This window comes from Capra hircus, chromosome 11, assembly GCF_001704415.2.
Source record: "Capra hircus breed San Clemente chromosome 11, ASM170441v1, whole genome shotgun sequence".
Taxonomy (NCBI): Eukaryota; Metazoa; Chordata; class Mammalia; order Artiodactyla; family Bovidae; genus Capra; species Capra hircus.
In genome coordinates, this window is record NC_030818.1 from 12,963,492 (window position 1) to 12,977,654 (window position 14,163).

The 14,163-nt window shown below is 49.1% G+C and overlaps 1 protein-coding gene across 23 annotated transcripts in view; it reads right to left on the bottom strand.

Moving 5' to 3' along the window:
• Nucleotides 1–14,163, bottom strand: part of DYSF (dysferlin) — a 225,932-nt gene that overhangs the window by 186,317 nt on the left and 25,452 nt on the right. For all 23 annotated transcript variants that reach the window (XM_018055066.1, XM_018055062.1, XM_018055052.1 and 20 more), the window contains exons 2-3: nucleotides 12,033–12,088; nucleotides 10,810–10,901 (exon numbers count right to left, since the gene is read on the bottom strand). In XM_018055066.1, the coding sequence (XP_017910555.1) occupies nucleotides 10,810–10,901; nucleotides 12,033–12,088 (148 nt within the window). The remainder of the gene's footprint in view (nucleotides 1–10,809; nucleotides 10,902–12,032; nucleotides 12,089–14,163) is intronic.

Below are 14,163 nucleotides of genomic sequence, written 5' to 3' on the forward strand. Positions count from 1 at the left end.
CCTAGGTTGGCCATGGTTTTTCTTCCAAGGAGTAAGCGTCTTTTAATTTCATGGCTGCCTTCACCATCTGCAGTGATTTTGGAGCCCAGAAAAATAAAGTCTGACACTGTTTCCACTGTTTCCCCATCTATTTGCCATGAAGTGATGGGACCAGATGCCATGATCTTAGTTTTCTGAATGCTGAGTTTTAAACCAGCTTTTCCACTCTCCGCTTTCACTGTCATCAAGGGGCTCTTTAGTTCCTCTTCACTCTCTGCTTACCCTGCCCAGCCCTTTCTTTTCTGAGGAAGCCACAGTAAAGGCTCCTGTACGTGCTTTCCTCTCACCCCCTCTGCCTCATGACTGACCCTGGTGCTTCCCAGTGCCTGCCCCTCCTCTAGGGAACTGATGAGAGGCAGGAAGGGAAGGGTCCTGTGTGGGGAACAGGTCTGGCTGAGACCCCAGGAGAAACCAGCCAGCCAGAGAGAGGCAGCCAGGCCTGTGGCAGGCATGGCTGAGGGACCCTAAGAGAGAGGCTCTTCCGCTGAAAGTGGCCTCCACACCTGCAAAGGTGCAGATCCCCCAGCAGTACTCCAGGTCTCCCCTATGCCATGGTGCCATGAGCTGAAGAATGAACAGGTGCAGCAGTCCAAAGGAAAACAACAGCCTCTCACGGGAAAGGCTTCCACAGCCCAGACTGGCAAATTATGAAGGGAGTGCCGGCAATGGAGAACCAGTTCACAACCTTCCCGGTAAAGACTGAATCAGTCAACAGGCGCCTGTGGATGTTAAATCTAGAGGGATATTTTGATGAGGAGCAGGATATTTGCAAAGCATTAAAATGTCTCTTAATATGCTTCAAGGAGGAAAAAATAGCAGTAAAGACACAATGGAAAAATTAGACAATACCTTGACAGGTGATTGAAATGAGTACCAAAGAGAGATATCCACGTATCTCCAGATCCTGAGACAAAACACAACTATGACACAACCAGGAGATAACTTATGACAGATTCCAGTCAGGAGTCACAACCCAATCTGGTCATAAATCTAATTATGGGAACAACATCAGACAAACTCCAAATAAGGAATATTCTTTTTTGATGAATATTCGATTTTTTAATCAGGGTATTATATTATTCAAACTTCCTGGACGGCTCAGGAGGTAAAGAATCCACCTGCAGTGCAGGAAACACGGGAGACCTGGGTTCAGTCCCTGGGTCAGGAAGATGCCCTGGAGGAGGAAGCGGCCATCCACTCCCGTATTCGTACCTGCAGAATTCCATGGACAGAGGAGCTCGTGGGCTACAGTCCATGTGGTTGCAAAGAGTCGGACATGACTGAGCAACAAAGCACACATACACACACATTATTCAAAAACATAAATTGTCACAACTGTGGAAATGAACCAGAGTAAAAGAGGTTATGGAAATATGATGATGAGATTCAGTGTGAGAGTCTAGACTGGGGATCCTGTACAGGAAAAGAGAAGGGGGGAAGTGCTATAAAAGACATAATGTGGCCAGTTGATAGGATTAAAATACAAACAGTAGATTAAAGTAGGCAACTGTGTTAAATTTACTGAAATTGGTAACTTACTGAACTTATGTAAAAAAAAAAAATCCCTTCTCTTAGGAAATATACATGGAAGTATTTATTTATTTATTTTTCTACGTGGAAGTATTTAAAGATAAAGGGCCATGATGAGTAAAACTTACCCTCAAGTGGGAGAGAGAGAAAAGGAAAGGAAGGAGGGAGAGGAGATAGTGAGAGAGAGAATATTATAAAGCAAATCAATAGAGCATTATCAATAAGTGAATCTGAGTAAAGAGTGTGTGAATGTTCTTTGCTCTACTTTTGAAATGTTTCTGGGTTTGAAATTATTTCCCCAGAAAAACTCGAGAAGGGTCTCCATGTGTCAATTTCTCATTCTTTATCTTTTAAACTAACAAAAAGACATGTCAACTAAAAATATAAGTATTACCATTCAAACCCATTCATCAGTGACTCAGCTGCACCTTCCTCACTAGATTTAGTGAGTTAGCACAACAGGAAAGTCAGATAGCCCCTGACCTGGCAGGACACACACATACACACACACACACATACACACACACACACACACACACGCAGGCACACAGACTCAGGGGAAGTTTGAGGACACCGGTGAGGAGACACCATGAGTGGTGGTCCCTCCAGCCACGCATACCTCGCCATGAGGAGCAGGAAATGAGAAGAGCCGGATATTACACACACACACACACCCAGCCTGCCCGGCCTCTGGTGGCCTTCCTGCCAGGATCTGATTTCCCAGAGGTGCTCCAGGGTAACTCTAAATAGTTGTCCACTTTAGTCCAAAAAAAGACAAAAGAAAAACTATTCTGAAACCCAGGGATATCCTGAATAGAATCCAGGACAACATGCATAGTTATAAAAATCCTTGGAAAATAAGGATATGGTCAATGCTTCCGAGGATGCTGAGAACAAGAGGATGGTGACTTATAAACATTCCTGCCTCAAAACTGCCTCCTGGGCTTCCCTGGTAGTCCAGTGGTTAAGAGTCTGCCCCCCAGGCTTCCCTGGTGGCTCAGTGGCTGCGTATCCACCTGCCGACGCAGGGGACACAGGTTCAGTCCTTGGTCCGGAAGGATCCCGCGTGCCTCAGAGCAACCGAGACCGTGTGTCACAACAACTGAGCCTGCACACGGAAACTAGCCTGCACGCCTAGAGTCCCTGCTCCGCAACAAGAGAGCCCACCACGAGAAGCCCGCAGCAACCAGAGAAAGCTCACATGCAGCAACAGAGACCCGGAGCAGTCATAAATAAATAAATCAACTTCCTCCCAAGGATTCGGGAGGCCAGCCAACTGGCCCGCTGAAACCTGGAAGTGGAACATAGGCCTACTTTCCCCAACTTCTAGCAAAAACAGACTGCCTCTCTGCCTTTCTTAACATCTATGCGCACAGGCACATTTGGGTGAACATCCATTCCCGTGTAAGAAAGACACCAGGACAAAGCAACCAACAGAAAGACAGAGAGAAAATACCCTCCACACTTAACACAGACTGGGGGTCAATATTCCTGACAAGATCCCAAGTGTACAAACTACTAGGAATGAGTAAGAAAAAACCAAGCACCTCAGGACAGGACAGGCAACTGCCAGGCAAAGAAATACGACTGGGCAATAAAAATGCCCAACTTTACAAGCAATCAAGGAAACCCAAATTATAAGATACCTTTTTTCCCCACTCTGATTTTTTTTTTTATATTGTTGATAGATGTAAACCAGGACATCTTTTTGAAAAGTCATTTGTCAGAACTGATGAAAATGCTATGTCATTTCTAAGGACCTATCCTAAAGGAAAAACAGTGTAAGAACATAACAACATTTGGTTAAAGATGTTCAGCGAAAAACCAGGAAAGAATAACCAGTGGATAAGGGCACAATGGGATAAGTTATGGTACACTCACGCCATGGAACATAACACGACTGCTGAAAATGGGGTTGATAAGTACCCCCTGACCTGGGAAAAGGGTCCGCGATAAAATGACGAAAAACACCACGGGGACCATTTTACATGGTGTGACTCATTTTTGCGTAAGTAAATGTATATACTTGTATGTAAACAGATGCTCACAGATGAAGAAGACACGCACCAAATGATCAACAGTGGAGGTCACTGTAGGGAAGGGAAGGAGTGAATGGGAGAACATGACATTTTCCCTTTATAAACTTTTAAGAACGGAGCTTACTTACGCTTATGTTTTTAAAAATAATTTTGTACTCTTGTGAGGTTTCTGTAGATTTTTTTTTAAACAGAAGAATATGTGCAGGGACTTCCCCGGGTGGTCCAATGGTTAAGAACCCACCTTTCAATGCAGGGACATAAGTTTGATCCCCGATGGTAAAGCTAATACTCCACATGCTGCGGAACTACTGAGCCCTCATGCTGCAAGGGAGCTCCAACGTCCACAACTAGGACTTGGCAGAGCTAAATAAATACAAGCATGTGTGCAAACTGAGGTACAGCATGTGTCCACATGCAGCATGTGCTTGCTCCAATATTTACACGCCGGTGTGGTTTCCTATGTACATCCATATGGATTCTGCTATTACCACACACTGGGCACCTTCAATGTGCCAAGCATGGGGTAGGCGTTAAAACATCCACACCAACTCTGCATTATGGTACTGCTATTGCCTCTGTCCTGATGGGGAAGCAGAGGTTCAGAGAGGTCCAGGTCACAGGCAGTGCCAGGATGAGACTCACTGCTGCCCGTGGAGTTCCTGAGAGAAGCTTCGACCCTGACTCGTGCCAACCACCACTGCTGCCCTGCTCAGCTATGCAGAACCTAGGGGACCAAGACCACCTGCTCCTGCCAGGATGGGACCCCTCAGCCACACCAACCCACTCCAGGGGTGAGTGGCAGACACCCACTGGCCAGACCTGCTCCCTTAGGCTCCTCTGCAGCCTTCCTTACATTCTTGCACGCGAGTGACTCATGTTCAGCTTCTTGGAAAGCCCCATTTGCCCCTCAACAGATTAAGCCCATTGTCCCAGGAGACACCAGGACACCCCTTCCACCTCCACCCAGGGCAGGCGGGAGCCAAGACCTACTCAGCGACATCCCTACAGGAGACAGTCACCTATGTCAGGAAGATCCACCATTCCCAAAATGTCTCCTCACAGCCCATCGTGGTGCCTAACCCCTCACCATTATCATTCCTCTTTTTGGTCTAAGCAGAGTCTGGGGAATAAAGCAGCATCCCCAACATTTCTAAGAAAAAGCAAAAGTTAAGCTACAGGCTGCCACCAACACTTCAGTATGAATGCATCTTTTTCAACGACAGCTAAGAGGAGCCTTTGATGGGAAAGGGCAGGGGCAGTGGGACTCAAAGCAACCGGGACAGCCAGAGGCAGCACAAAGAGGGACAAAAAGTAAATGTGCCTGGAGTAAGTGCCAACTGCCGTTCATGGAGCAGCCCTCTGCGCAGGGCCCTCTGATGGGCCTGTGCACTTGAGTTAACGCTTCGTAAGGAGGAGGGGACGGAGGCTCAGGGACCTGACGTGAGGACCCACCCAAGGCAGCAGGGCTGCTGTGACTAGACTTCACGTCTTCCCAAAGTCTGCGCTGGTTCCCTTCCACCAGCTCATGGAGCCCAACGAGGCGGTGGGAGGAGGAGCGGCTGAGAAGGGAGGATGGGAGCACTGTGCGTGGGGAGCTGCCTTCTGCGCCCCCCGCAGTGGCAGACTCCACACAGGCAACCCAGGTCTCAGGGCAGACAAAGGCAGGCAAGGCTCCGCGAGTGGCTGAGAGAGCCCTCAGTGGCCCACTTTATAGAGTCACCAGGTTGCTGAAAGGTTGGGGTGGATCACGCTTGTCCAAAGAAAATGCTATAGTGAGCGCCTACAGGAACGCTTCCTTAAAACAGTAATGTGCCTTCTAGCTGATTCTTGGTGTCGACCTGGGTCTCCTTCTTTACCGTCTGATTGAAGGGCCTGGGTGCACAGGCCCCCTGGAGTATAGTTGCCAGATCAAGCGCACTACTGCCTGTTAAGTTTTCATTTCAGATAAACAATGGGGAATTTCTTAATATAAGTATGTCTCATGCAGCACTTGGGACATTCAAACTTAACTGTCTGTCCTGTATGTTTCTCTGTTGAATCTGGCCACCCTACCCCAGGCCTGGCTAGGCCTGGAGCCAGTGAGTTATCGTAGTCAAGATGAGCATCATTTTAACACAAATGTTTTACGTTTCTTGTTTTTCATTTTGCTGTGCCGCTCATCTTGTGGGATGTTAGTTCTGCGATCAGGGGTCAAACTGGACCCTCAGTAGTGAAAACAGGAAAACATAGAATCCTAACCCCTGGATCACCAGGGAATTCTGTAACCCTGGTGTTTTGACAAGTGGATACTTTGACCCCATGGAGACTTTTGCTTCCAGATTTATATTTATCAAACATTTAAATTTAAAAAAATACACCTACATTAATTAATTTCCACTGGAAAGGCATTTTTCAGAATAAATTAAACCCATTTAATTTGTTGATGTATTTTCTATACAGTACAATTAAACTCTTTCCTTTTTTTGATCTTCATTTTTGTTTTACCTAAATTATTGTCATTGGTAACAATTATTTTCTATTTACATTTCCCAATACAGGTTTGGTGCAAAGTTTTGTTTTTTTTTTTCATTTTTTGGTACCTATCAAGCTTTATCAACTATAGGTCTCTCCCATTCTTGAGTTTCCTTTTGTGGAATTCTGTTAAGTCTAATTCTCTCAGGCCAATGTTTACAGTTACCAATAGACTCCTTCAGTCAGTCTTTTCATTTCCTTAACAATTTTGCCCATGATTATTGTATGGTAATCATTTCTACCAATAACTACATCAATAAACTATGGCAACAATTTTATTTACTTTTTAGTTATCCATGAAAAACACTGAGAGCCATTCTCTGCGCTCATGCAGTGGGTGCTCAGCCCTGGTGCACACTGGCCTCCCCGTGCAGATTCAAGAAGTGCCGAGGCCCGCACTCGACTCTAGCTTCTCCTTGAATCAGTTTGCAGCAGACCCCAGACACTGATCTATCGTAAAGCTCCTAAGTCATTCTAAGATGCACACAGGGCTGGAGCTCTGTTCCAAAAATCTAGAGCTGCACTGTCCAACACAGCAAACAGCCACTACACACACACATGAACTATTCAAATTTAAATTAAGTAAAACTTAAGATTCAGTTCCTCAGTTACACTAGCCAACACAGAATGATTCCATCATCTCAGTAAGTGCTATCCAGCAGCCCTGGTCTAGAGTGGAGATGACTGGTTCTCACTCCCTAACACCTGGAAGTTCGTATTGATGCACAGGCCCTGGCCCCAATTAAGTCAGAACTTGCAGGTGGGGCCAGGCACTGGTGTGTTGTGTCAAAACTGCCAATGATGCTATTGTGTCTCATAGCCTGGACTGGGAACTTCTGGGCTCAGTGTTTCAGCGGTCAAGCAGTTGGTCAGGGATCAAGGTCAGCTTCCCTTCCAACATCCTTCTGAGAAGCCCAGAATAAACAGGAAGTTGTTGAATGCAGCCTGGGACACAAGTCCAGGACCCACCCTAGCTGGGTTTGCACAAGTATCTCCCATCCAGAGGAGTGACGCTTCCTTTTTGCACTTGAAATCTGATTTTATGGACACAGAGTTTTGATCCACCCTTGCAGTTGGTTCAGGGGGGGTGGGGTGCAGAATGGCCCAGAGATAGTAACTGGCCTGAGAGGTTCCCCTCCTGAGAGATTCTAAGACCCCACTCCAGGCCAGCAGACCAGTTTGGCACAACAAGGTCACTCAAAACTGCCAACAGCCACAGGGGGAACACAGAAATCACGCGGAAAGAAAGGAGAGTGGAAGTGGGGAAAGAGTCATAGGAGAGAGAGGATAAAAGGAGAGGGGCCAGGAGGGAAAGTGAGCAAAGCCAAAGACCTTTGGAGACAGAGGTGCAAGTGAGGGGCTGGAAAGAATGAGCGAGGCATTGAGGGGACTCTAGGAACAGCAGGAGGCAGAGGATGGAGGTTTGGCAGAAGGAGAGGAGGTGGAGGGAGCCTCTGCAGAGGAGGCAGGGAGGAGGCAGAAGCTTTGCTGGAAGAAGACCCAGGAGGACCCTGGTGGGGCTCAGAGAGCACCCGGGACGGCCAGGGATGAAGGGACCACTGGGTGACAACCCTGTGGACCTCACTGACACCGAGGACAGTCTGATGGCAACGGTCACCCAAATGCCCATTATTTCCCTATTTGCTTCCTGACCAGACACTGACAACTTGAGGGTAGAAAGTAGGTGTTTCACAGAAAATGTTCATTAAATTGAATTCACTAATTTTTTCCCCCTTTTATCTTTCAGAATGTGAAATGTCACGTGGCTGCTCTTGTTGCTTCCTGGAAAGGTTCCTCACTTTCACAGCCTTAGAAATGCTAATAACTTTAATCTGGAATTCTTTTCTCACATTTCCTGAGCAGAGTGAATGTGCTGTGTGGTCCAACCACGGGGGCCTGACAGAAGTGCCTGTGTGTGCCTGCCTCCCCTCGGCCACTCCACCGGGCTTACCCCATGCCCCTTCCATCCAGTCAACCTGCTCTCCAGCCTGCATACCCCACTCTGGCAACAGCTCCAACAATGAAACCAAAACTCTATCATTCCTGAAATTCTTCAGGTGTCTCTGAATGTAATTTTAAATTCAGCTGAATTAAAATTCAATAATTTTTGAAGTGAAGTGAAAGTCACTCAGTCGTGTCCGGCTCTTTGCCACCCCATGGACTCTATAGCCCATGGAATTCTCCAGGCCAGAATACTGGAGTGGGGAGCCATTCCCTTCTCCAGGAGATTTTCCCAACCCAGGGATCAAACCCAGGTCTCCCGCATTGCAGGCGGACTCTTTACCAGCTGAGCCACCAGGGAAGCCCATTAATAATTTTTAACTGCTAGAGATACAAAATCAAGATAAATGTTTGTAAAACTCAGAAAATAACAATCAAAATAGTTATGGGAAAGGAGTTTCTGTTTAAATTAGAAAGCTTTGTCAATTAGGTCTTCTGCAGACAGATGTTTGAGGAACTGATTTCCAGCACGCTGGCCTCACAGTGACTTGGTCATGGGGGAAACTGTTTTTCAGAGAGCTGACTTCCCCCTGGGAGCTAAAGGACACCCACAGGGGCCACCAAAAGGGTTCCAAGGTACGACCCAACCTGTCCCTCCTGTGACCTCCAGCCCACAGGGCCAGGCCGATCTGATCCGTGTGTGACACTGGCTTGGTATCACCCTGAGGGCCAGCCTGGCTCTTGGACTGATCAAAAATATGTTCTCGAACCCTGCTGCCTTCCTGGTCTTAGAAATCTCCCCCACGGGGTCTGAAAAATGCTGAATATGATCATGAAAATGAAACCTGCATTTCCTCTGCATGCCTTTGCCTTGCTAAGCTCCTTCCAGAAGGGCCTAGCACCCGCCTGGGGCTTCCGGGAGACTCTGCAGGGACACCGTGATTCTGACCATGTTGAAGAACTGCCCTTCAGTCACAGCTCTGCCGCCACTAACCTTCGGGGAAATCACCCGGCCTCCTGGAGCCTCGATTTCCCACTGTAATAATGACAAGTATAACAGCAACCCCTAACGATTAAAAAAGATCCTTTATGTAAAGACTCAGCATAGGACCAGACACTTGGCTAAGCTCTCAGTAAACATCAGCTGTTGTGGATTTGCTATTATTATCCTCAGCCTGATGCTGGAGGCCCCTTCCCAGTCGGGCCCCCTGCTCCCCTCTCACTGAGCGGCACAAGTTGTGTGACTCAGCCCCACCGGTAAGGCCTTATCCCAAGGCCCTCTGAGGCAGAACAGCGGGAGGCCCTCCATTCCTCCCCTCTCTAAAGCCGACCCTGGCCTCTGACTCAGCCTGTGTGGCCCTTCTCCAAGAAGCCTTCCAGGACGACCTGGAGTCCAGCGCTGCTCCTCCCTCACCCGCAGGCCCACCATCCACACTTGTCAGAAGCTGCCTTTTTCCCACAAAATGACTGTGTTGGAGTAGTTTAGTGTGAACTAATTCCAGACCCTGCTCCTGTGCAGGTGGGGGTTGCTGACGTCCAGACTGGACAATATGGACCCAAGACGCCCTGGACCCCACACTTGCAGCCCTACCTTGGGAGGGCGCATTGAAAGCACCCCCGTCCTCCCCACACGTACCAAGCTCTGCACTCACGGCCAGCAGATCCGCAGAGTGTGGCAGTTGGGTTTTTTCCAACCTTTTTAAGATTTCAAACTTCCCGGATATTTTGCAGCCTGAGACCCTTGTCGGCCTTCCCCAGATCAGAATATTCCCTCCACCCTTCTCCCCTCTCCCACCCCAGGGAAAGACAGCCGGGCCCAGACACCAGCTCACCCAGTTCCCGAACAAAAGTTCCACTGTCAGCAGGTCACAAAACAGCAAGCCCATGTCTGATCCTTGGGTCCGGACCTCGGCAAATGGCACCAAGAGCAGGAACCCACTCCTGCCGGCACCGTCAGACCCAGCAGGGGCTGCTGAACCCCCACCATCATATTTAAGGCTCAGTACTGAGTGCCCTCACACCTGATATCTCCCAGGCCACCCCACCCCACAATCAACAGGGCCATCAATCTGCAAGCTCGGCTGGCCCTGCCCACTCCCCACACCCCGATCACTAGCACACGAAAGGCCAGGAGCTCAGTACAAGAGGAAGGACCCACCATCTGCCAAAGAGCCTACTTTTACCACACAAAACCTCGAACTCTGCTCCTCCTGTGTGCCCTGCCTGGGAACCCTCCCCACTACAAACCGACACGTGAAATGACATCAGAAAACACTGCCACAGGACGGCAGGCAGTCAGTGCAGACCGTTATCACTGCTCTGACTTCTAAACCACAACTCTCACCTCGAGTCCCACCTCTTGCATGAAGCCCTCCTGGAGCCCTCCCGCCAGTGGCTGCTTTGTGCATCCGTCTCCCGCAGTGGGTGGGGAGAGAGGGCCGTGCCAGGCACCTCGGGGCTGCAGCAGGACCCAGAGAGCTTTCTCTTCCCTGCTCCCTGGGGCACAGGCTGTCCTGGGAAACACACTCACATCTGACTCTAGCCCATCTTCCTTCCCTGCCAATTCACCCCCAGCTGAGTTTCTGATGCTGCAGTCAAGCCTCCCCTCTCCTCCTCTGGGCCAGGCCCATGAGTGGCTGGTCTTCACTAAACTCCAGCTCTCCAGAGTCCAGATTCCGGAATCGGCATCTGCCACGACCTTACCCGCACAAACCCACAGGTCACAGAGCCCCCCTCACCATGGCCTCACCTGTTCCTCCCCATTGTCTCATGATCTTTGACCACCACAAGAAGCTCGGAGCCCTGGTCCAGGGGGATACCCTTGAGGTCCCACTCGAATCCCTGGAAGAAAAGGAGAAAAGAGGTCTTAATCTGTGGGCCCCTAGAAGAGAAGAGACTGTGTCTGGTTCCCCCTTGGCACTGAGGGGGCATCTGTGACCACTGCTGGGGAAGGGAGGGATGCATGAGCCAAGAATGAATACATGAGTGGCAGGGTCCCAGAGCTTCAGAAGTTGACAGCGAGAGCTGAAGGCAGCAGAAGAGGCCAGACCCCCGTGACCCCGTCCTCCCAACTCAGTTCTACCAGTCACCAGGAGCACAGCTGGGGAAAAGGCTCTGCAGGGCCCTCAGGGACCAAGATCAGTGTGCTCATGGAGCAGTCAGGCCCCTGGTGACAGCATGCATTAATGCCACATAGGTCTCCGGTAATCCCAGGATCCTTCTCAGAGCAAAGGCACCCCATGCACCTCGACCCTACCCACACAAGGCAGCCAGGGCTTCCAAAGATGACCAGGGAGCCATATAAAGAAAGCTGCTGACTAAGTCTCAAACAAGAGCAAGTTATACAGCCGATGGGAGCCAATTCTTTTGCCAATTAGAGAATGATGAACTTCTGAGCAGAAAATACACTGACCAACAAGAACCTGAATTAGCGAGCAAATAAATGAGCATCTCCCAACACAGATTTAGTCACTAAAATTGTTAAAGCCTATTGCAAAATGCTTTAAGCAAATCACTTGCACAGATAAGTTACTGCAAACAGGCAATTACTTCCTGTGGTTTAAATTACCGAAACATTGTCAGTTGTTCTAAAACAATGTATTCAATGTAACCCAAACTGAAAATGGAAAAGAAAGCAAGCTGTTTGAGGAGGGGGGCAGAGGCCAGCAGGAGGCAGAGGAGGAGCCAGGGAGGGCCCTGGGAAAAGACATCAGCCTGTGCAAGGGAGACAGGCAAGCCGAACACACCCTCCACCCGGCTGGCCTGGCCAGAGAGGAGCAGACAGCGCACGCCTCACTCCTCTCCACACTGCGGCCACAGCACAGGGCAGACCCCAGCCAGGCCACCGCCTCTCCTCCCAGGCTCCTGGTGCCCAGAGGATTCCTTGGCGAGCCAGACCAGAGCCCCTCCTCTGGATGACAACACCACTGGAAAAGCCACCGAGCCCCCTGACTCGTCCCGCAGAGGACATACCTCATTCCACACAGGGTTCACATTGTTCTTGATGACTTTGGTTCTCTTCTTCACACCTACAAGAGACACAGAGGGTGAGTGGAGAGACACACCCCACTCTGCACCTTCCCCAAGTGAGGACCAGTTCCCAGATGTGCACTGCAGCCGGCCCCCAGGAAACCTTACAAAACCCACAGGTCCCTGAGAATGCCCCTGGTCTGCAGTGAAAGCCCAATGCCAATCACACACATCTCTCAGCCCTGGGATGGAGAAACGGCAGCGCCATCTGAAGGATCGTCTAAAGGAAAATACCCAGCCTAACTCTTCTTTTTCTCAACATTTTATTTCTATTTATTTGTTTTGCTGCTGTGGGTCTTAGCTGCAGCACATGGGATCTTTAGCTGTGGCTGGGCACTCCTAGCTGCGGCACGGGAGGTCTAGTTCCCTGACCAGGGACCCAAGGCCCCTTGCACTGGGAGCTCAGAGTCTCAGCCACTGGACCACCAGGGAGGTGCCAGCCTGACTCTTCTTTTTTTATTTTTACTTGTATCTGAGTATAGCTGATTAACAATGCTGTGATAGTTTCAGGTGAACAGCAAAGGGACGACTCAGTCATACATCCACATTCTCCCCCAAACTCAGCCTGACTCTTCTTAATGAGTTTGTTATTGTTACTCCAGACTTTCTAAATAAAGTTTTGAAATTGTCAAGTTTCTAAGAATGAATGATCTTCATAGAAAATATTCCATTTTTCTTTTTAAAAAATCTATCTCCACATAATGTATGATTCCATTTATGTGAAATGTTCAGAATAGGGAAATCCAGAGAGACAGAAAATAGATTAGTAGTTCCAGGGGCCTAGGGGGAGATGGGAATGGCAAATGAATCCTTAGTGGAGATTTCTTTTCAGGGTGATGAAATGTTCTGAAATTAGATAATGACGATTGTACAACATTGTGAATGTACTAAAGACCACTTACACTGTACATTTTTAAATCATTAAAATGCTGACTTTTAGGGTTTGTGAATTTTACCTCAATCTGAAAAAAAAAAAAAAAATCCTTCTCTCTCTCACCTTGAAGGCATCTATCTGAAATAGGCTGTTCTACCTGCTCGTGAGGGCTGGGCTGAGGGGACACAAAAGGGCTTTGGAAGAGACAAGAACTCACACTGCTGAGTGTCACAGGCAGGAGCCTGCTGAGCCTTTCCTTTGGTGTTTGGGCCTGAGGGGTGGATGAGAGGAACAGGAGGGGCCAAACGTGTCTGGCTTTTCCATTAAGCATCAGGACAGGAATGATTCTGTACTTAGTAAACGATTTAAAGTGTTCAGCCAGACACAGAACTTATACTTGGGTTGGATGTGAAAGATCACTGATTCAACCCCAACCGTGCAAGACCCTTCAGTGAGAAGCCTGTGGGCTCAGCATTCACAGTGTGCTACCTGGACTGACCCTTTGAGCCTCTGGAAACATCCCCCAGGACCCCCGAGTCCTCCTCTGAAGCTGAGCACTGTCTGTTTCCTTTCTGCAGGTCCAGCCCCCAGGGCCCAGTTCAGAGCAGGAAGAGAAGAGTGGAGCAGAGGGGGTCATGCACACAAGCAAGGTCTGGGGACGGATTTGGAGGAAGGAAACAATGGCTTCCCAGGTGGCTCGGTGGTAAAGAAGCCGCCTGCCAATGCAGGACACTCGGGTTCCATCCCTGGATCAGGAAGATGCCCTGGAGAAGGAAATGGCAATCCACTCCAGTATTCTTGCCTAAGAAATCCCGCGGACAGAGGAGCCTGGCGGGCTACAGTCCATGGGGTCACAGAGTCAGACACGACTGCCTGAGCACACGTGCGTGCAACAGCAGAGAAAGGAGCAAAGAAAACAGAGGAGAAGGAAGCATCCAATGGAGGACTGGTAGCCCCAAGGCCAAGATTCAGGCCCCCCGAGTCCCCTCAGAGTCCTGCCAAATCTCCCCCAGCAGCAGAGGATGAGCCCCACCCACCCCACCTCCTGCTGAAAGTCACTGCTGAGGGGAAAGCACGCGGGCTTTGAGATGGCAGAGATCACCACAGAGCACTGATTTTCTCAGAGACCCCAGGGCAGCAGTTCTTAAGTTTTTGGTCACACAATGTCACTCTTAAAAATTAAGGACCCTAAGGAGAAGG